At 54.5% G+C, this 19876-nt stretch overlaps 2 protein-coding genes across 3 annotated transcripts; one reads left to right on the top strand and one right to left on the bottom strand.

Moving 5' to 3' along the window:
• Positions 1-587: 587 nt before the first annotated feature.
• CCT7 (chaperonin containing TCP1 subunit 7) lies at positions 588-16030 on the bottom strand. Of its 2 annotated transcripts, XM_032685444.1 has the most exons (13): positions 15948-16030; positions 14139-14292; positions 12326-12432; positions 11101-11226; positions 10139-10191; positions 9716-9856; positions 8495-8666; positions 7305-7469; positions 5631-5819; positions 4973-5070; positions 4161-4293; positions 2393-2599; positions 588-1202 (listed from the first exon to the last, which is right to left on the bottom strand). In XM_032685444.1, the coding sequence occupies exons 1-13, from the start codon at positions 15951-15953 to the stop codon at positions 978-980; spliced, it is 1776 nt and encodes a 591-aa protein (XP_032541335.1). In that variant the 5' UTR covers positions 15954-16030; the 3' UTR covers positions 588-977. The 2 variants fall into 2 exon arrangements, with proteins under 2 accessions (XP_032541335.1, XP_032541336.1); XM_032685445.1 differs by lacking the exon at positions 9716-9856 and having other exon boundaries at positions 589-1202.
• A 180-nt stretch (positions 16031-16210) lies between these two features.
• On the top strand, positions 16211-19731 carry PRADC1 (protease associated domain containing 1). The gene is made up of 5 exons (XM_032686633.1): positions 16211-16294; positions 17241-17341; positions 18030-18139; positions 18784-18951; positions 19229-19731. Exons 1-5 carry the CDS (start codon positions 16243-16245, stop codon positions 19347-19349), a joined length of 552 nt encoding a protein of 183 aa, XP_032542524.1. The 5' UTR covers positions 16211-16242; the 3' UTR covers positions 19350-19731.
• The last annotated feature ends 145 nt before the right edge of the window (positions 19732-19876 follow it).

Below are 19876 nucleotides of genomic sequence, written 5' to 3'. Positions count from 1 at the left end.
GCTGGGAGGGTGGGAAAACACTGGCACAGCTTTCCTAGAGAAGCTGTGGCTGCTCCATCCCTGGGAATGTCCCAGACCAGGCTGGACAGGGCTTGGAGCAACCTGTGGAACATGTCCCTGCCCATGGAATGAGATGGTCTTTAAGGTCCCTTCCAACCCAGACCATGCTGTGATTCTATGGAATTCCTTCAACTCTCCTCCCTTAATACTTCCAACCCACCAGTTCCAGGTCTCCCTGTATTCCCTCAAGAGGATTTTCCTGCCAGAGACAGCCCAAACACCTGGACCCATCCCTGAAGCACCCACACGTTCCCTCCCCACAGACCCAGAGCTGTCACCTCCCTGAACCTCCTTCCACGAAGCCAAGGGCAAGATGCAAATGCCAATAAAAATGTCACTGAGCAGCATCAGAGAGCTGCACGAGAAAGAATCCACCCTGGAAGCACCCCTGGGATGCGCTCAGAGTCTGTCCTGCTTCCCAGCACAGCGCCTGCTTTGCAAGGGGGCAAAAACAACTTTGAAAGGTTTATTTTTAAAACTCTAAACACGACCCACCACCGAGCGGAACAAAGCAGAGAACAGCCCAGTTTGCCACCGAGACAAGTTCATCTTTTTATTGTGTTGGAGAGCCCGGGGTCCGAACCCCTCCCCAGCAGGGAGAAAAAACGAAAAATAAACCAGTATAAATAGGAGCAAAGCCCGTCCTCGCCGCGCCGGGAGAGGGAAGGCCATTCCCGAGCGGAATTGCCCAGGAGAGCCCGAGGGGATCAGTGCTGTGTGGGAAACGTTCGGGGCAGGGCAGCCCACGGGGGGGTGGCCGTGGCTGCCAGGGCCAAGCCGTGACTCTTAATTAACACAACATCCACGAGCCCTCCGAGCGACCATCTGCCGACGAGCCCGTTAATTAACGCGGGGGGTTAATTAACGCGGGGATTAAACCATCGGAGCCGCGTCGCCGTTCCCAGCGCCGGGGTCTCTCAGTGGTTGTGGGGGCGGCCCCGGCCGCGGCCACGGCCCCCCGGGGCGGCGTCCACGGTGGAGCGGGGGTTCTTGATGGTCTCGTCCACGGACACGATGAGACAGGCGGCCTCGGAGGCGGCGGTGAGCGCGTTGATGCGCACCACGGCCGGCTCCCACACGCACGCCTCGAAGTTGTCGGCGATGTCCTCGTTGTTCACGTCCACCCCGTACCACATCCCGCCCTGAGGGGGACACAACGGGGACACGGCGGCTCAGGCACACGGCTGGCCGGGAGTTTGGGGTGGAAGGGAAGACGGGGAAACATTCGGGGAACCCGCTGAGGGAAAGAGGGTGTTTGAGGGGAACACAAATCCCAACCACCGCGTCCTTGTTTTTGGCAGTGCCTGTGCCCAGTCTCTGCTGGGATTCTCCACAGAGCTCTCTCTGCATTCCCCCTTTATTAGGGTTCCTTTGGCAAACAGCACCCGGTGTTGTCCTTCAGATAACTGGAATTCCCAGGACTTCCTGCGAACTCCAGGTTTTGATTCACACACTCCAAGGCCGAAACACTCCCTTTTGACTCTATAACTGAGTGCAGGTGCTGCTGGCTTAACTTGTTCCCAACAGTGCCAGGGATGCCTCATAAAACAGAAGCCTCGTTCCATTTTAGGATCACAGAATCAGGTTGGAAAAGACCTCTGAGATCAGAGTCCAACCTAAGACCCAACACCACCGTGTCAACCACACCATGGCACCAGGTGCCTCATCACCACCATGCCAACTATACCATTCACATCCAGGCTTTCCTTGAGCAGGGATGGTGACTTTCCTTAAGCAGTCACCAGGGATGGTGATTCCACCACCTCCGTGGCCAGCCCATTCCATGAAGCTCTAAAGCCTCACGGGACTGATTCCCACTCTACTGCTGCCTCACTCCCCAGCCCACAGCCCCAGGTTTTGCACCCCCTCATTTCAGGGCACTCCTGCTAATCCCACCATCAGGAGCAGGATGGAACGTGGTGGGAGTGACCAAGGGGCAACTTCCAAACACCAGGATTAGGATCTCCACAAGATCAGCAACCGGGACCTGCAGCTTGCAGCTCCTCAGCCAACTTCCACTGATTCCTTTCATGTTTAACACAGCAGCTCCCTCCTGACAAATGATGCATTTTCAAGGAGCAAATCAGGACTCCCAGCTCTGGGAGTCACCCAACAGCTGGGATCAAAGGGAAGACAGATCCTTTCCTTTTATAGCAACGTGTGCCGAGCCCGCACTTGATCTGGGAACAAACACAGCGTTTAATCAAAGAGGACAAGTCTAACACGGGCTCAGCTGAGTTACACCGGATCCGACAGCTCCAGGAGGAAAAGATCAGGGAGAAAGGGATCCCACCCACCCCTGGCTGTGCCCTGGGCTCCCAGGTGGTCCTACCTGTGCGTGCTTGGCTCGGAGCTTGTTCAGGATGTTGGTGGCATCAAAGCCGGCGTTGTCGCAGAGCTGGCGGGGAATGATCTCGAGGGCTTTGGCGTAAGCACCGATCAGCAGCTGCTGCTTCCCTGGAATGGTCCTGGAATAGTCCCGGAGGTACTTGGAAAGCTCCATCTCTATCGCGCCACCGCCGGCGACGACCGAGTCGTTCTGAAGGGAAAAGGGGAAACACTCTCATTCCAAGGAGGGGGAGAGCTGGAAAGGCTCTGTGCCAGGGCAATGCCAGCCCATGGGAATCCATAGTCCGGGCTGCTGCCATTCCTGGGATTGCCTGGCAGCACTGCTGGGAGCTTCAGGAACACACTAAGAACCTCCAGGGGCAGCTACCAGCAGCTCATCCCAGCTATGCACGGGATAAAGGGGGATTTTGGGAGGGATGGCAGCTCACAGCCCACCCAGGCCAAGAAACCCACTTCCCTCACTTCCATACCTTGAGCCCGCTTCCCTCACTTCCATACCTTGAGCCCACTTCCCTCACTCCCATACCTTGAGCCCACTTCCCTCACTTCCATACCTTGAGCCCACTTCCCTCTCTTCCATACCTTGAGCCCACTTCCCTCACTCCCATACCTTGAGCCCACTTCCCTCACTTCCATACCTTGAGCCCACTTCCCTCTCTTCCATACCTTGAGCCCACTTCCCTCACTCCCATACCTTGAGCCCACTTCCCTCACTCCCATACCTTGAGCCCACTTCCCTCACTCCCATACCTTGAGCCCACTTCCCTCACTTCCATACCTTGAGCCCACTTCCCTCACTTCTATACCTTGAGCCCACTTCCCTCTCTTCCATACCTTGAGCCCACTTCCTTCTCTTCCATACCTTGAACCCACTTCCCTCACTCCCATACCTTGAGCCCACTTCCCTCACTTCCACACCTTGAGCCCACTTCCCTCACTTCCATACCTTGAGCCCACTTCCCTCACTTCCATACCTTGAGTCCACTTCCCTCACTTCCATACCTTGAGCCCACTTCCCTCACTTCCATACCTTCAGCCCACTTCCCTCACTTCCATACCTTCAGCCCACTTCCCTCACTTCCATAAAGCACCCAAAGTTAAGACATTGGCAGCAGCACCTTGCAGCCAAGTTCTGCTGGTTTTTTTCAGGAGAGAGATCGGGATGTTCTGTCTAAAGGCAACAGTTCCCAAAATCTTGATGTGCTTCTTCCCAGCCCCTCAGGACATAACAGCCTTCAAAGCTGTTTTTAACCAGAAACACCCACAGCTTGGCAGCATCCTCAGGACACATCCAGAGAGGCCTTGGGCTTCTCTTGGTGCTCCCAACTTGCCTGCAAAAGCAGGGGCCTGTCACTCCCCCAGACTGGTCACCAAAAGGGGGAACAAGTGGATTTACAGGCAGGGACACACCCATGACACTAACCCTGTTCAAACCTCCTGAAGATCCACCCAACACACACAGGATTGTGCTCATGTAGGATAGGGGATGGAGCAAGCACAAGTTACAGCTGTGCAGGAAGGAAAGGAAAACCCAGGCGTGCCTGGAAAGCACTTGGAGCCGCTGCCAAAGCAGCGCTGAGTTGGCCAAGGAACGGCACTTGAGTTAATCAACTCCTCACTCCAGGCCTCTCCAGAGACCTCAGCCAACCTCTGGCATGTGAGAAGGTTCCCAGAAGGACTTAGGGCTGTGCCAAGGTCGAGGAACAACCCCAGTGGCAGCCCAGCAGGGAGGCAGCTCCCCCGGGGCTCACCTTGATGGCTCTCCTGACGATCATGATGGCATCGTGCAGGGACCGCTCCGTCTCCTCCATGAACTGCTCCGCTCCCCCGCGCAGGATGATCGTGCAGGTCTTGGCCTTGGGGCAGCCCGTGAAGAAGTTGTACCTGCCAAAGGCACGGGGCAAGAAGGGTTATGGGGGATGGAGAAGTGGTGCTGCTGCTGGAAAGGATCCACACCAACACTCAGGGATTCTGGACAGGCTGGATCTGTGACTCAAGGCGTGTCACCCTCACGGCGCCCCATTGGATCTTGGGCTCAGAAGGAGCAGAGCCAGGCAACACACAAGGGAAATCCGGGAAAATCCACTCTCTTCCTGTTGCCAGGGATTTGCTAAACTGGTGCTCCAATTTTCTACTTGGCAGGAGTCAGCAGCCAGCTCCAAACAGGAATTCTCCTCCAGCAACAGGAAGGACCCCAGTGTACTGCCCCCAACTTCACCTGCACTGAAGCAGAGTGTCACTATGGAACATCAGATAAATGCCACAATCAACCCCAAAATGTGCTGCTTTTCCACTACAAATGAAGCAATACCACTGGGCTTTCTACGTGACACTGCAGAATAAATATATGTATTTTAAATGCATATATAAGGGGTAAGATTAGAGGAAATCTCAACCTCAAAAAGCAGCTTTTGTATACAACAAAAGAATTGTTTTTTAACAACCTTGTTTTCACACCAACCCCTTGAAAGATGCTCCAACCTGCCAATGCTTTAACCCAAATTCTTCCAGCTGCTATTAGAGGGCTGGCAAGGTACTCCAGGTTTACAGCTGGTGTATTTACCTCTCTCCCCCAATCTGAGTCTCCTCAAAGAGTTCACACCGGCCCAGAACATCATCTGTCAGGGCATTGACACTGGTCTGGATGGATCCACCACAGGCCTGCGTGGAAGGGAGATAAAGCAAGGAATTACCAACACTGACAATCCAAACTGATTTCCCAGCAGGGTCTCATTCTTTAGGGACAGCCCAGCTGTTCAGCTGATGCAAATCCATCCCGCAGGCCAGATTCAGGAAAACCCCTTAATTTCCCTGCCATCTCAAAATCCTCGACAGCAAAATAAGATTATGCGGCTTCGAAGCGCTGACTCACAGGCTCTGGAGTCCAGGAAATACACAAAGCTCAGGGAAAAAAAAAAACAAAAACCCTACTCATGATGGAACAGCCAAGAACTAGGGAAAATAAAGCTCTACTGATGCAATGAGCAGACCTTAATCAGAGAAACAAAAGAGCAGTGCAGATGCAATTAGTGTGTGACTGTTCATTCCGTCAAGGAACAGCCTTGTCTGTCTACGCCAAGTTTAAATAACAACCACACGGGCAAAAACGAAGTGATCACCATTTTAAATCTTTGCAAGGAACAGCGTGTTCAGGCACAGCCTGCTGCCCTGCTTTGGGAATCCCCAGCCTGGCAGTGCTGAAGTGAAACCAAGGAGCTCACCATCATGGTCCGTTTGAGATCCTCCTCCGGGACGCGGCCGGCACAGAACATGTCCCTGTCGGCGAAGTACTGCGTGGCCACGTCCCCGATGGGAAGTTTGGACAGGACAACTTTGGCTCCTGACTTGTGGATTTTGTCTAGTTTGTCATACAGGATGTTCCACTCGGCATCCACGATGGCCTGGTAATCCTGGCAGGGAGGAGAGAGGGACAATCCCGTTACGATGGATCGGGAATGTCGCTCTTGCAGCCCCGGCACACGGCTGCTTTCAACACCCCAGGGATTTTAGGCCCCTCTATTTTATGCCCAAACGGGGACCTTGGTTGCTTAAATTTGAGGAGGTTCTTTCAGCATCACAGAATCACAGAATCACAGAATCACAGAATCACAGAATCACAGAATCACAGAATCACAGAATCAGCCAGGTTGGAAAAGACCTCTGAGACAACTGAGTCCAACCTGTGACCCAACCCCACCTTGTCACCCAGACTATGGCACTGATGCCACATCCAGTCTGTCCTTAAACACCTCCAGGGAAGTGACTCCACCATGTCCCTGGGCAGCCTATTCTGATCACTCTCTCTGTAAAAACCTTCTTCCCAATGTCCTCCCCTGGCACAGTTGGAGGCTGTGCCCTCTTGTCCTACTGCTGGTTCCTGGGAGTAGAGCCCGACCCCCCCCTCCTGTCAGGGAGTTGCAGAGCCAGAAGGTCCCCCCTGAGCCTCCTTTTCTCCAGGCTGAGCCCCCCCAGCTCCCTCAGCTGCTCCTGCTGCTCCAGACCCTTCCCCAGCTCCATTCCCTTCCCTGCACATGCTCCAGCCCCTCAATGTCCTTCCTAAATGGAGGGGCCCAGAACTGGACACAGTACTCGAGGTGTGGCCTCACCAGTGCCCAGTCCAGAGGCAGAATCACTTCCCTGGTCCTGCTGCCACACTGTTCCTGATACATTCCAAGCAGTGCTTGATGAGCTCTCCCTGGAAGGCCACTTGGTAAGCACAGGGAAGTCACCACAGAGCTGATGGCTGGGCACAGCACAGCTCGGGCACAAACATGTCCTAAACCTGCTGAGATTCCAAGTCTCCATACCCTTCTCCCAGAAGAGGCAGCACAACCCACCAGGTATTTTCCAAGGGGAAGGATGTGCACAAGGCAATCCCATTTATCACAGAATTGTTAATGGTTTGGGTGGGAAGGGACCTTTACAGGTCACTTAGGCCAACCCCACTGCAATGAGCAGGGACACCTTCCCCTATTCCAGGTTGCTCCAACCTGGCCTTGGACACTTCCAGGGATCCAGGGGCAGCCACAACTTCTCTGCCCAACCTGGGCCAATGTTTTATCACCCTCACAGCCAGGAATTCCTTCCCAATATCCCATCTATCCCTGCCCTCTGGCACTGGGAAGCCATTCCCTGTGTCCTGTCCCTCCATCCCTTGTCCCCAGTCCCTCTCCAGCTCTCCTGGAGCCCCTTTAGGCCCTGCAAGGGGCTCCCAGCTCTCCCTGGAGCCTTCTCTTCTCCAGGGGAACCCCCCCAGCTCTCCCAGCCTGTGTCCACAGCAGACACGCTCCAGTCCCGGGAGCATCTCCATGGTCCTCCTACCTTTTATCCCACTGGACAAGCAGCCACACCCCACAGGGATGAGGCAGCAGGGCAGGCTCCCCTTTGGCTCTTACCTCCACAGTGTTGACTCTGATTTCAGCGTTGTCCTTCTCAGCTTTGAGCTCCAGCTCCACGTTCAGGAGGGCAATTTTGGGGGACTGGTACTTCTTGGGCTGCATCTCAAACCCAGCGTAGGAGAAGGTCTTCTTGAAGGCGACTCCGGCCACCAGCTGCGAGTCCTTGAAGGCACGGATTTGTGTCAGGCTCAGCCTCCCAAGGTTCTCTCCACAGGGTTAATAACTCCCCCAGGAGACTCCCTGCTTCCAGAGGCCTCATTTACAAAGCCTTCCCAACGCTGTCTCCTTTGATTAACCCACTTTTTAGAGGAAAGAAGCAGCGAGGGTTTCTCTCTGCTCACAAAAAGCCGCTTCAATCGCTTCCTCTCCACCCCTCAAGACCCCACAGCCAAAAACGCTGCACACACAACCTGAAGATCAAGGCATGAAGCCATCAGTTCCCTCCTTGATCTCTTTCCCATTCCTACCCTTTGAACATGGATACTTCTAATCCACACTCTGGGCTGGTTCTTTTTGCTCTGGTTTGTTTTTCCAAGCTCCGTCACCACCTCTGGGATTGTTCTGCCAGGACAGCCCTGCCCCACCTGAAGTGATCTCCTTGACTCCATGGCTGGGAGAGAAATCAGGATCTAACTCTCCTACTCCACAGCCAGGAACAACTCCCTGCCATGTATCCAGCTGCAATCCCATACAGGACAGGTATTCCAGCACTGTGGCACAAACCACACATCCCACCCACCACTAGATCAGCTCCTTCATGAGGTTTTCCTTGCATTTTTCCCAACCCAGTAATCCTACATACAACCAGGATTTTTGGATCCAGAAGTAAAAAAAAATTCCCACAAAAAAAAAAAAAAAAACCACAAACCAAACCAAAACAAAAAAACCCCACACAAAACCCTTGAACATTTCACTATTTGAAAGATATAAAGGGAATTTAGGGTTTATATTCATTTGTATCAGTAACATTTGCTGCAAAAGAGGTAAGAGTGTACTTGGCTCAAACCCAGATTCTCTGCCTCTGGAGAAGAAATCCAGCCCTGTCTCCTAAGCTTTGTCCTCACATCAGCACCTTTGTTTCACTTTGGGAATTCCCAAACAGGCATTATCAAGCCAGGCTGCATTTCTGCTCGAGCCAAATGATTCCTGTCTCCCATCCCTTCAGGACAGGCTCTGACAGAACTTACTTCCAAAGCTCCTCCTTGCACCTTCTTTATTCCAATCATTTTGAGCTGTAACAAGTCATCCAACATCATGACAGCATCTACAACCATCTTGGAGAAGAACTCCTTGCTCTGGGAGATCAGTTTGGAGCTCAGGGCTGTGGCTGCACACTTCTCCAGGAGGCTCCTCTGCTCACTGCAAAGAGGAAGAACAAGGGCTTGTCACTTGATAAATCTTTTCCCAAGCCCAAAGCACTGTTTGGCTTCATTAATCAGAGAACTGTTTTGGTTGGAAAAGATCTTTAAGATCATTTAGTCCAGCACTGCCAAGGCCACCACTCAGCCATGTCCCCAAGGGCCACATCCACAGGGATTTTAAATCCCTCCAGGGATGGGGATCCACCACTGCACTGGGCAGCTGTGCCAGGGATGGATAACCCTTTCCATGCAGGAATTTTCCCTAATATCTAACTTAAACCTCTTCTGGTGCAATTTAAGGTCATTTCCTCTCCTCCTGTCCCTTGTTCCCTGGGAGCAGAGCCCAACCCCCCCCAGCTCCCTCCTCCTGTCAGGGGGTTGCAGAGCCAGAAGGTCCCCCCTGAGCCTCCTTTTCTCCAGGCTGAGCCCCCCCAGCTCCCTCAGCTGCTCCAGCCCCTTCTCCAGCTCCATTCCCTTCCCTGGAAAAGCTCCAGCTCTTGGCATGAGGGGCCCAAAATCTCTCTGATAGAGGCAAAGATCAGCTCCCTCCTGTCAATGGGGAGAACGAGACACACACATAAACCCCAAAACCCCAGTCTCCCTTTTAGAGCCTGAGCATCAACCCAGCACTGACCAGGTTGATTGGCTTTTAGACACCTAAAAACAGGAAAACAGTAGGTCCTTTCCCTCATCCAAAGGCAGGAAGTTGTTCCTAAAACCCTCTAAAGGCAGCACATTCCCTCAAGTATTAACTCAGGTTAATTATGTGTAACCCAGTGGGTGATACAAGAGACACCAGGGAAATATTGATCCAACAGCAGGATCTTTCCCTCCAGCTCCTGCTGCCCATGGGAACTGCTGTATTTCCCATCCCAGGACAGCATTTGGCTTGTTTTTTTCAGCATTTTTTCACCATCTGGACAACTCATTTTGGTTTATTTAAGGTGGTTATTCAGTTGTAACACTTCAGATTTACTCCAGGTATTAGCAAGGTCACGTAGACAAGAACTTAAAATCCAGGAAGAAAATGAACTCCAGTATTCTCACCTCAGCTGAAGGGGTCCTTTCCTTACTCCTATGAACTCTCTACCTTCCACTGGGCAACAGCTAAAAGGGGATCTGATCCTCAAGGAATTGTTGAGATTTAACACTGGCACCGACTGCAGCAGGAGCTGCAAGTCTCCTCTGCTGCAAAAAAGAAATCAGGCCACTTATTTTAGTGCCCAGCTCCCTCCCTGTGCACTGGAAGACACTGCCCTAATTATTGCCTGCAGCCAAGTGACAGCAAGGCATCGCTCCCAGAGGAGCAGGAAATTCCAGATAATCTGGGAATAAGCCCAGTGTGGGGCTGAAGCTGTTTGGTCCGACCTCGAGACCTCAGCCAGAGGCACAGGAGAATTCAGGAACACCCTCACACCAGCTCAGCTGAAGCCCAGGAACACAACCAGGTCATCTCCATGGAAAACTTACTCTTTATCTTCCTTCTTCACAGAAACAGCAATGTCTTTGATCTTGTTCACAGCCTGCCAAGACACGGGGCAACAGCTGGATTAATGATTTATGCTCCTGAACTCATCACATCTCCAATTTTTCCCTTTGTATTTTAAGATAATCTTTTATTCCCTGCTTCAACATCACTGAAGTTTCAAGCATTGAAGCTACCCCACCCCTTCCAGCACAGTAATTCCAAGAAACACAGCAATTTAAGAGGAGTGGGAAGAGACTCTGCTGTCTTCTGGGAAAACACAGGGCTTTTGAGGGATTGCACCTGCAAAAAGTCAGCTTAAGGGGACCAAGAGGCTTGATGAGATGCAAGGTGTACTAAGGAGCAGCAGAGATCAGGAGAACGGGAAGGGAATTTTCCCGATTAATCATTCTTCCTTGGAAAAAAAAACACAAAGGGAGAGACAGCACCCCAGAGGGAGTGACTGGTAACAACAGCTCCCTGACAGCAGAAAGGCAGCTCATGTTGGCAGGAAGACACCAGGAGATCACCAATGACATTTAGCATTCAGTTTTCCCAAGCCCAAAGCACTGTTTGGCTTCATTAATCAGAGAATTGTTTCGGTTGGAAAAGATCTTTAGGATCATTTCGTCCAGCACTGCCAAGGCCACCACTGACCCGTGTCCCCAAATGCCATATCCACGGGGATTTTAAATCCCTCCAGGGATTGGGATCTACCACTGCACTGGGCAGCTGTGCCAGGGATGGACAACCCTTTCCATGAAGAAACTTTCCCCAATATCCAACTTAAACTTCTTCTGGTGCAATTTAAGGCCGTTCCCTCTCCTCCTGTCCCTTGTTCCCTGGGAGCAGAGCCCAACCCTCCCCCAGCTCCCCCCTCCTGTCAGGGAGTTGCAGAGCCAGAAGGTCCCCCCTGAGGACCTTCTGTGGCACAGAACTCCTGTCCCCAGGTGCTCTGAAGGCTCACCAGCTGCGTGGCCGTGCGGAAGGCACGGATGATGATCTGGGGATGGAGCCCTTCCTCCACGTAGGGCTTCACCTGCTTCAGGAACTCGGCTGCCAGCAGAGTCACGGACGTGGTGCCGTCACCAACCTGCAAGGAGAGGGAACAGTGTCACCCACAGGCTGTGACAGCACCTGCAAAACCATGGAGGGCTTCCAGGGATATCAAGATTTCAGGGTTTTCTCTGCTTGTGGATTTGTGGGCAGATTCCTTAGTGGTTCATGGAATGGTTTGGGTTGGAAGGGATATTAAAGTTCACCTTGTTCCACACCCTGCCATGGGCAGGGACACCTTCCACTAGCCCAGGGGGCTCCAACCTGGCCTTGGACACTTCCAGAGATCCAGGGGCAGCCACAGCTTTCTATGGGCAACCTGGGACAAGGCCTCCCCACCCTCACAGCCAACAATTCCTTCCCAATATCCCATCCATCCCTGCCCTCTGGCAGTGGGAAGCCATTCCCTGTGTCCTGTCCCTCCCTGCCTTGTCCCCAGTCCCTCTCCAGCTCTTCTGGAGCCCCTTCAGGCCCTGCAAGGGGCTCTCAGCTCTCCCTGGAGCCTTCTCTTCTCCAGGGGAACCCCCCCAGCTCTCCCAGCCTGGCTCCAGAGCAGAGGGGCTCCAGCCCTGGCAGCAGCTCCGGGGCCTCCTCTGGACTCTCTGCAGCAGCTCCAGGTCCTTGTGCTGTTGTTCCCAGGGCTGGAGCAGCTCTGCAGGGGGGGTCTCAGCTGAGACAGGGGCAGAGGGGCACAATCCCCCCTGTCCTGCTGCCCACGCTGTGGGATCAGGGCACGTGGGGGGGTCTGGGCTGGGGCATCTTCAGCCTCTCACCCACCAACACCCCCAAGTCTTTCTTGGTTCTCAATCACTTCATCCCCAGCCTGGAATGACACCAGGAACTGCCCCAGCCCAGCTGCAGCACCAGCACTTGGTCTTAGACTAAGAAGAGCTGGGTTTAGACTACATCCCATTTGGGGGTGAACTCCTATTTCCCAGTCTCCTCTACTCACAAAACACGAACTTCACCTTTGAAGTTCCCAAACCACCCATCAGATCTGGACGGAAGAGCTCAAAACATTCGAAAGTTATCCCAAAAGAGAGGGGATCAAGAAAGAAACCAGGATAAATCCCAGCACTCCATGAGCAATTCCCAAAGCCCACAGGCTCCCGAGCACAGCCAGGCTCCCATCCCACCTCTGCATCCTGGGATTTGGCGATGTCCACCAAGGTCTTGGCGGCGGGATGGACGACGTCGAGGAGCTTCAGGATGGTGGCACCATCGTTGGAGATCGTGGCTTTGCCTGGGATTGATGGAGAAAAGGAAGTCAAGCTTCACCACCAGGATAAAACCCTCGGCCCTGTGTCTCAGGGGGTCTCAGCAGGTTCCTCTGTTCCATCTCCATAATGTCTCCTCAGCCCATTTTTGGAGCAGATTCAGGTTCAGGGTGCGAAACAACTCCCCACACCAACTAAGAGGGGCTTAGATTTCTCTCTTATTTCTCAGCAACCTCCCCAGACAGATAAAAACATATTCTGGCCTGAGACTCACATGAAACAAGTCTAGAAATCATACCAGTTATCAGATAAATTTAAACCCAATTACCTTTTTTAACTTATCACAGTTCTTATTTTTAATAACTATTTAAAGACAATACTAAGACTTTCCACCCCACCCCTGAGTAAACAAAAACAACACACAATAATTAGTTTGGTGACTTCATACAAGTCTTTTCAGAGCGAGTATGAGTCTCACTCCTAAATCACACCCCAAAAAAAGATTAAAAATCAACCCAGTAACACCCACTGAGCTCTCAATGAGCCTCACTTAAAACATAAATAAATAGAGATGGCCACAAATACCTGAAGGCCAGGTTCAAGGCACCCTGTTTCTCCTTTCTGACATGCATTTTCTCATATCCAGTCCCACCAACTCTGGATTTACCCAATCTCACCCTAGGGCCTCCCCACTCTAACAGCCAAGAATTCCTTTCCAACATCCCACCCAAAACTCTCCTCCTTCAGCTTAATCCATTCCCCCTTGTCCTGTCCCTCCATCCCTTGTCCCCAGTCCCTCTCCAGCTCTCCTGGAGCCCCTTCAGGCCCTACCAGGGGCTCTCAGCATTCTCTGGAGCCTTCTCTTCTCCAGGGGAACCCCCCCCAGCTCTCCCAGCCTGGCTCCAGAATAGAGGGGCTCCAGAATCATGAAATGGTTTGGGTTGGAAAGGACCTTAAGGACCATCCAGTTCCAAATCCCTGCCATGGGCAGGGACACCTTCCACTAGCCCAGGTTGCTCCAAGCCCCGTCCAACCTGGCCTTGGACACTTCCAGGGATCCAGGGGCAGCCACAGCTTCTCTACCCAACCTAGGCCAGGGCCTCCTCACCCTCCCAACCAGGAATTCCTTCCCAATATCCCATCTATCCCTGCCCTCTGGCACTGGGAAGCCATTCCCTGTGTCCTGTCCCTCCATCCTTTGTCCCCAGTCCCTCTCCAGCTCTCCTGGAGCCCCTTCAGGCCCTGCAAGGGGCTCTCAGCTCTCCCTGGAGCCTTCTCTTCTCCAGGGGAACCCCCCAAGCTCTCCCAGCCTGGCTCCAGAGCAGAGGGGCTCCAGCTCCTTGGAGCATCAGAAACAGAGCTTTGAGGAACATGAAGACAACTCCGAACATCTGGAATTGCAATGGAAGGTCTGGAATTGTGCTGGAAGGTCTGGAATTGTGCTGGAAGGTCTCCCTGGAGCCTTCCCTTCTCCAGAGCCCCAGCTTTGCACGCAGCAAACAGGGAATTCCTCAGGTTGGTCTGACAATTACCCTTTATTCCACAGCAAAAGTCACGGTGTTAAAGTGACACCGAGACAGAAACTGAACCTCTGCTGGGAGAGCCAAGTTTAGTACGAGGTCAAGAAGCTGAAACTTTCATATATGCAAATGCTGGGATTAATTGATACGAGGATACGAGCAAACAGGCTGCTCTGGGAGGTGATTCCCAGGTCCCTTTCCCACATCCTTACCCCGGTCATCCACGATGAGCTTGTCCATGCCCCGCGGCCCCAGCGTGGTGCGCACGGCCTCGGCGATCACCTGGCAGGCATTGATGTTGCTGACCAGCTGGGGGATTCCCTGGGAGGTGTCCGTGCCCTCCTTCAGCAGGATAACCGGAGTGGGCTGAGGAGAGAACCCGTGGCAGAGCCGTCACTCCCATCCCAACGACCCGGAGCAAACTCCTCACACAGCCCACGGCTCATCCAGGACCAAGAGCAAACCCTACAGACTCCTTAAGAGTTCCTCTGCTTTCCACCTCCCACTGTGTTGGGAATTCACCCAACTGCTTCCACTCTGGGACTGCAGAGTAACTGTCCCAAAAATAAGTGGGGGGTTTTTGGTGGTGTTTTGCTCAGTGAGGTTCTGATTCTGACAGTGGAGTTGGACAAGACAGAACATGAAATTATTATTGAGACAGCAAGGAACTGAACAAATTTGGGGGGTGGAAAGGGGTTCACCTGGAGAAGAAAAGGTTCCAGGGAGACCTGGGAGCCCCTTGCAGGGCCTAAAGGGGCTCCAGGAGAGCTGGAGAGGGACTGGGGACAAGGGATGGAAGGACAGGACAAGGCAAATGGCTTCTCAGTGCCACAGGGCAGGGATAGATGAGATATTGGGAAGGAATTGCTGTCTGTGAGGGTGGGGAGGCCCTGTCCCAGGTTGGGCAGAGAAGCTGTGGCTGCCCCTGGATCCCTGGAAGTGTCCAAGGCCAGGTTGGACAGGGTTTGGAGCAACCTGGGCTAGTGGAAGGTGTCCCTGCCCAGGGCAGGGGGTGGAAGTAAATGGTCTTTAAGGTCCCTTCCAATCCAAACTATTCCATGAGCGATGCAACTGTCTCACAGACAGAGCCCAGACAAAGACTGAACAGAGCCAAAATTGGGGAGGCACCGGTTTGGAATAGAAAGGAAAATTAAACCATGGCTGTGACAAGAACAAGAAACACAAGAAGCTACTGGAAAGGGTCCTTAAGATGGATCTGGACCCTCAAGAGGGTCTGGAGCATCCCTTTGATGAGGAGAGACTGGGAGCTGGACCTGGTTAGTCTGGAGAAGGCTGAAAGGGGACCTCATTAATCCATATAAATATCTCCAAGGGGTGTCAGAGGATGGTCTCAGACTCGTTTTGGCGGTGCCCAGCAACAGAACATAAACTAAAACACATCAAGTTCCACCTCAGCATGAGGAAGAACTTTCCATGGAGGTGGCAGAGCCCTGGAACAGCTGCCCAGGGAGGGCGTGGAGTCTCCCCCTCTGGAGACATCCCAAACCCACGTGGATGAGTTCCTGGGTCACCTACTCCAGGTGACCCTGCCTGGGCAGTGGGGTTGGACTGGAGGATCTCCGGAAGTCCCTTCCAATACTACTCTGCAATCCCTAAATCCCGGGAAGGCTTTGCGGACGGAAACGCACGGAGCTCTTCCACACCCGCCAGAGCAGCGATCTCAATGGAAAAAAGGAATTGTTTATCCCCGGGGGAAACGAGGGTAGAGGCACAAAAAGCGAAGGGACTCGGGGCCGGAGGGGAGGGTGCGGGACGGAGCTGCGGGATCAGCCCCGCCAGGACAGCCCTGGACCCGGCGGGAAGCGCCGCCGTCCCGCCCCATCCCATCCCGGCTACCCCAGGCCTGCGCGGCGGGGCGGCCCCATCGCCGCGCCCCCATCGCGCCGCAGCCGCTCGGGACGCGTTCCCCGGAGGGCAGCGGGGGCCCGGCGGGTTGTTCCTGGCGGGAATGCCCGTGGATTGCGCCGGATGGCGCTGGATGGCGCGGGAGGATCACTCACCATCATCGCGGCGGCCGCTGCGCTGCCCCCACCCCACAATGCACCGCGCACGCCGAGAACCTTCCCGGGGGCGGGGCCTAGAGGGGCTCACTATTTGGCAGCGGGGAGGAGCGAGAGAGTAGCATTGGAAATCAGGAAAGCTCACTGTTTAGCAGCGCGCGCCGAGGTGACAGGGCGCTGCCCGCGCCGGCTCGCGGTTGATGGATGGCCGTGTGGACCAATAGAAACGAGACGGGGGGAGGGTTCCGCCAATGGCGGGCGCGGGGCGGGGCGGTGGGCGGGGCGCGGCGCAGCCATGCTGCCCTGGCTCTGGCTCTGGCTCTGCGGCTGCTGCGGGACGGCCCGCGGTGAGTGAGGGGGGCACGGCACGGGCCCCGCACGGCACCGACCCCCCGACCCCGCATCCGGACCCGGCCCCTGCACCCCCGGCCGGCCGCCTGCCTGCTCGGTGCTCCGCGATCCCCGTGTATTTCCACTCCCCGCATTCCGGCCCCGGTACCCGTGGAGGGATGCGGGGGCATTTCCCCTCGCTGCGCCCCGACCTAATTGCGTTTCTCCTCCTGCATCCCGGTCTGGGTGCAATTCCCCTCCTGCATCCCAATCCAGCTACATTTCCCCTCCTGCATCCCGATCTGGGTGCATTTCCCCTTCTGCACCTCAATCCCAGTGCAGTTCCTCTCCTGCCCCTCAGTTCAGGTGCATCTCCCCTCCTGTGTCCCAATCCAGGTGCATTTCCCTCGGTGCTCCCCGACCTAATCGCTTTTCCCCATCCAGCACCCCAATCCAGCTGCATTGCCCCTCGGTGCGCCCCGAGCCCGTTGCATTTCCCCTCCTGAATCCCAATCCAGGCGCACATCCCTTCGCTGCATCCTGACCCCGTTGCATTTCCCCTCCGTGCCCTGTGATCCGGGTGGATTTCCCATCACTGCATCCCAGTTCCATGCCATTTCCCCTCCAGCACGCCAATCCAAGTGAACTTCCCCTCTGTTCACCTCAATCCTTATCCCCTCCGTGGTCCATTTGCATTTTCCTCTTCCCCTTGTGCACCCCAGTCCACCCCAATCCCAGTGCCTTTCTCCTCCATCCCTTCTTAGCTCCTGGGAACTGTTGTATCTCCCCTTGGAGCATCCCAAAACCCGACATTTTGGGTCCTGGGCCCAACCACGACCCAACATCCCAAAGGGTGTGTTCCCTCCCCCGTGGTTCAGGAGCGATAAGTGAGAATTTTCCCATTTTTTCAGGGATTTTCCCTGCAGTTTTCCTTGCCTCTCACCTCTCTCCATTCACCCCCAGGTCTACGCATCCATGAATATTTGTACTTCCAAGTGCTCAGTCCTGGGGACATCCGTTACATCTTCACTGCCACTCCAGCCAAGGATTTTGGTGGCGTGTTTGTAAGTATTTAAAACTAAATTTGTCACTCTGGGCCCCTCCATCCCAATATTTCTCCTTTGTGGGACTCAGTGATTTGGATTTTTGATAAAAATGGAGCTAATTGCTCTTCCATGAGCATCCTGGGCCTCAGCAGGCTTCCAGAGGCGGGGATTGGGCTGGCTCTGTGGGACTTGGAATGGGGCACCTGGAAGCTCAAAATCTCCCCAGATGAGCAGGATATGGGACATTGAGGGGCTGAAACATCCAGGGAAGGGAACGGAGCTGGGGAGGGATCTGGAGCACCAGGAGAGGTGGAGGGAGCTGGGGGGGCTCAGCCTGGAGAAAAGGAGGCTCAGGGGGGACCTTCTGGCTCTGCAACTCCCTGACAGGAGGGGGGAGCCAGGGGGGGTTCGGGCTCTGCACCTAAATATCAAGAGGAAAAATGACCTCAAGTTGTACCAGGGGAGGTTCAGGTTGGATACTGCGAAAATTCCTTCCTGGAAAGGGCTGTCCAGCCCTGGCACAGCTGCCCAGGGCAGGGGTGGAGTCCCCATCCCTGGAGGGATTTAAAAGCCATGTGGATGTGGCACTTGGGGACAGGGGTTAGTGGTGGCCTTGGCAGTGCTGGGCAGTGCAGGGACAGCTGGATTGGGACTGGGAATGGGAAGCAGCTCCGATGCCTCATCCCTGCCTGTTTCCCTCCCGAAGAACACAAGGTACGACCAGATCCACCTGGTCCCGGCGGATCCTCCGGAGGCCTGTGGAGAGCTGAACAATGGGGTCTTCATCCAGGACCAGATTGCCTTGGTGGAGAGGGGGTAGGTCTGGCATCACGGGGCTTTTAGGGGGACCCTTGGGCAGGAGGGGAGATGCCCATGGCACTGTCACAGTGCCATGGCCACATCTCCCCTTCACCTCCAGCTTCTTCTCCACGTGGGTAAACGAGGAAAACACGAGGGTGTTCCTACCCCAGAGATCTCCATCTCGTGTCTTTTAGCCTCTGCTATGGTGGAAAAAAACCCATCTGGGTTCACACTGAGAGAGGTTTAGATGGGATATTGGGAAGAAATTCCTCCCTGGCAGGGTGGGGAGGCCCTGGCACAGGTTGCCCAGAGAAGCTGTGGCTGCCCCATCCCTGGAAGTGTCCAAGGCCAGGCTGGATGGGGCTCAGAGCAACCTGGTCTAGTGGAAGGTGTCCCTGCCCATGGCAGGGGGTTGGAACTATATAATGTTCCAAGTCCCCTCCAACCCAAACCATTCCATGATTCTGTGATTCTATTTTATTTTTCCTTAGGAGTGTGGGTGGCTTGTGCCTAAAATAGAGACTCGGAGGAGCGCGGTTGGGGCGAGGCGCGGGATCGGAGAGACAATCCCTGGGCTGGGTGTCTCCAGGCAAGGCCCTGGCACTTCCAGGCTTTGCCCCTACCTGCGGGCACCGAAATTTTGTCCCTCTGTGCCCCAGGGGCTGCTCTTTCCTGTCCAAGACCCGAGTGATCCAGGAGCACGGCGGGCTGGCCGTGATCATCGCCGACAACGCCTACGACAATGACAGCTTCTACATCGAGATGGTGCAGGACAGCTCCCGGCGCACAGCCGACATTCCTGCGCTCTTCCTGCTGGGCAGGGACGGGTGGGTGCCCTGGCACATCTCCCCGAGGGTGGGACAGCTCATGGGAAGGGCAAAGCGATGCCTTGTCCCCACAAAACGGGGTCCCAGCGATCAGCGTGTCCCTCTTGAGCTTTGCGGGACAGATTTGGAGTGGATTCAGTCATGATTAATCCACAGTTGGAGCTTTATGGCTGAGTTGGAGCTGTGTGGTTCGAGTTGGGGTTTATGCTCAAGGCTGGGCTTCAAGTCTCCCAAATCCAGTGGCTCTGGAACAGCTGTCACCTCTTTATCCTTCCAGGTACATGATCAGGCGCTCCCTGGAGCAGCACGGGCTCCCCTGGGCCGTCATCTCCATCCCTGTCAACGTCACCAGCATCCCCACCTACGAGATGATGCAGCCCCCCTGGACCTTCTGGTAGCAGCAGGAGGCTGTGGCGGATCGTGGGCTTCCCAGTGGATCCCAGGAGTTTCCCCTGAGCACCAGGTTTGGAGTCCCAACGTCTTCCAGAGATCCCACTGGATTCGGCGACGGGGAGATCTTCCTGCTGGCCAAGTGCCAGGTGGGAACCTTGAGCCTGGCACTGAGCACCCTTTGCTGTGACTTTGTGGGAGGGAGGTGATGGCCCAGAGCAGGCCAGCGCTTCCCAGGAAACATTTGAACTTGTGCTGCTGATTTGGTGGGATGCAGGACTGGCAGGGATGGGAGGGAGAGCGACACAGGCTTGGTCTGGACCAGCAGGGCTCGCCCCATGTCTGTATATTTTTGTCTGAGCTAATGAAGTCTGAATGTTTTAGAGAAAGAGAAGTTTCTCCTTTTTTCTTTCAGCAGTCAGGGGATGAAGGGATGAATCTCATCTCCTAATATTTTTCCTAGTAAAATTCCCAAGGTGCCTCCTGCAGCTGGGGCAGCGCTCAGGCCAGACCCCAGTCATGGGGTGAAGCGGCC

Source organism: Chiroxiphia lanceolata, chromosome 4 (genome assembly GCF_009829145.1).
Source record: "Chiroxiphia lanceolata isolate bChiLan1 chromosome 4, bChiLan1.pri, whole genome shotgun sequence".
Classification (NCBI taxonomy): Eukaryota; Metazoa; Chordata; class Aves; order Passeriformes; family Pipridae; genus Chiroxiphia; species Chiroxiphia lanceolata.
Note: the sequence above shows the minus strand (reverse complement) of the source record. Positions and strands in the feature narration are given on the sequence as shown.

Coding starts and splice junctions, on each gene's coding strand:
- CCT7 (XM_032685444.1), bottom strand. Junction 10,192..11,100: donor TCCGCACGGCCACGCAGCTG/GTGAGCCTTCAG, acceptor GTGTCTTGGCAG/GCTGTGAACAAGATCAAAGA. Junction 2,600..4,160: donor TCGTCAGGAGAGCCATCAAG/GTGAGCCCCGGG, acceptor TTTTCCCTTCAG/AACGACTCGGTCGTCGCCGG.
- PRADC1 (XM_032686633.1), top strand. CDS start 16,243: ATGCTGCCCTGGCTCTGGCTCTGGCTCTGCGGCTGCTGCGGGACGGCC. Junction 16,295..17,240: donor CTGCTGCGGGACGGCCCGCG/GTGAGTGAGGGG, acceptor ATTCACCCCCAG/GTCTACGCATCCATGAATAT. Junction 18,140..18,783: donor ATTGCCTTGGTGGAGAGGGG/GTAGGTCTGGCA, acceptor TCTGTGCCCCAG/GGGCTGCTCTTTCCTGTCCA.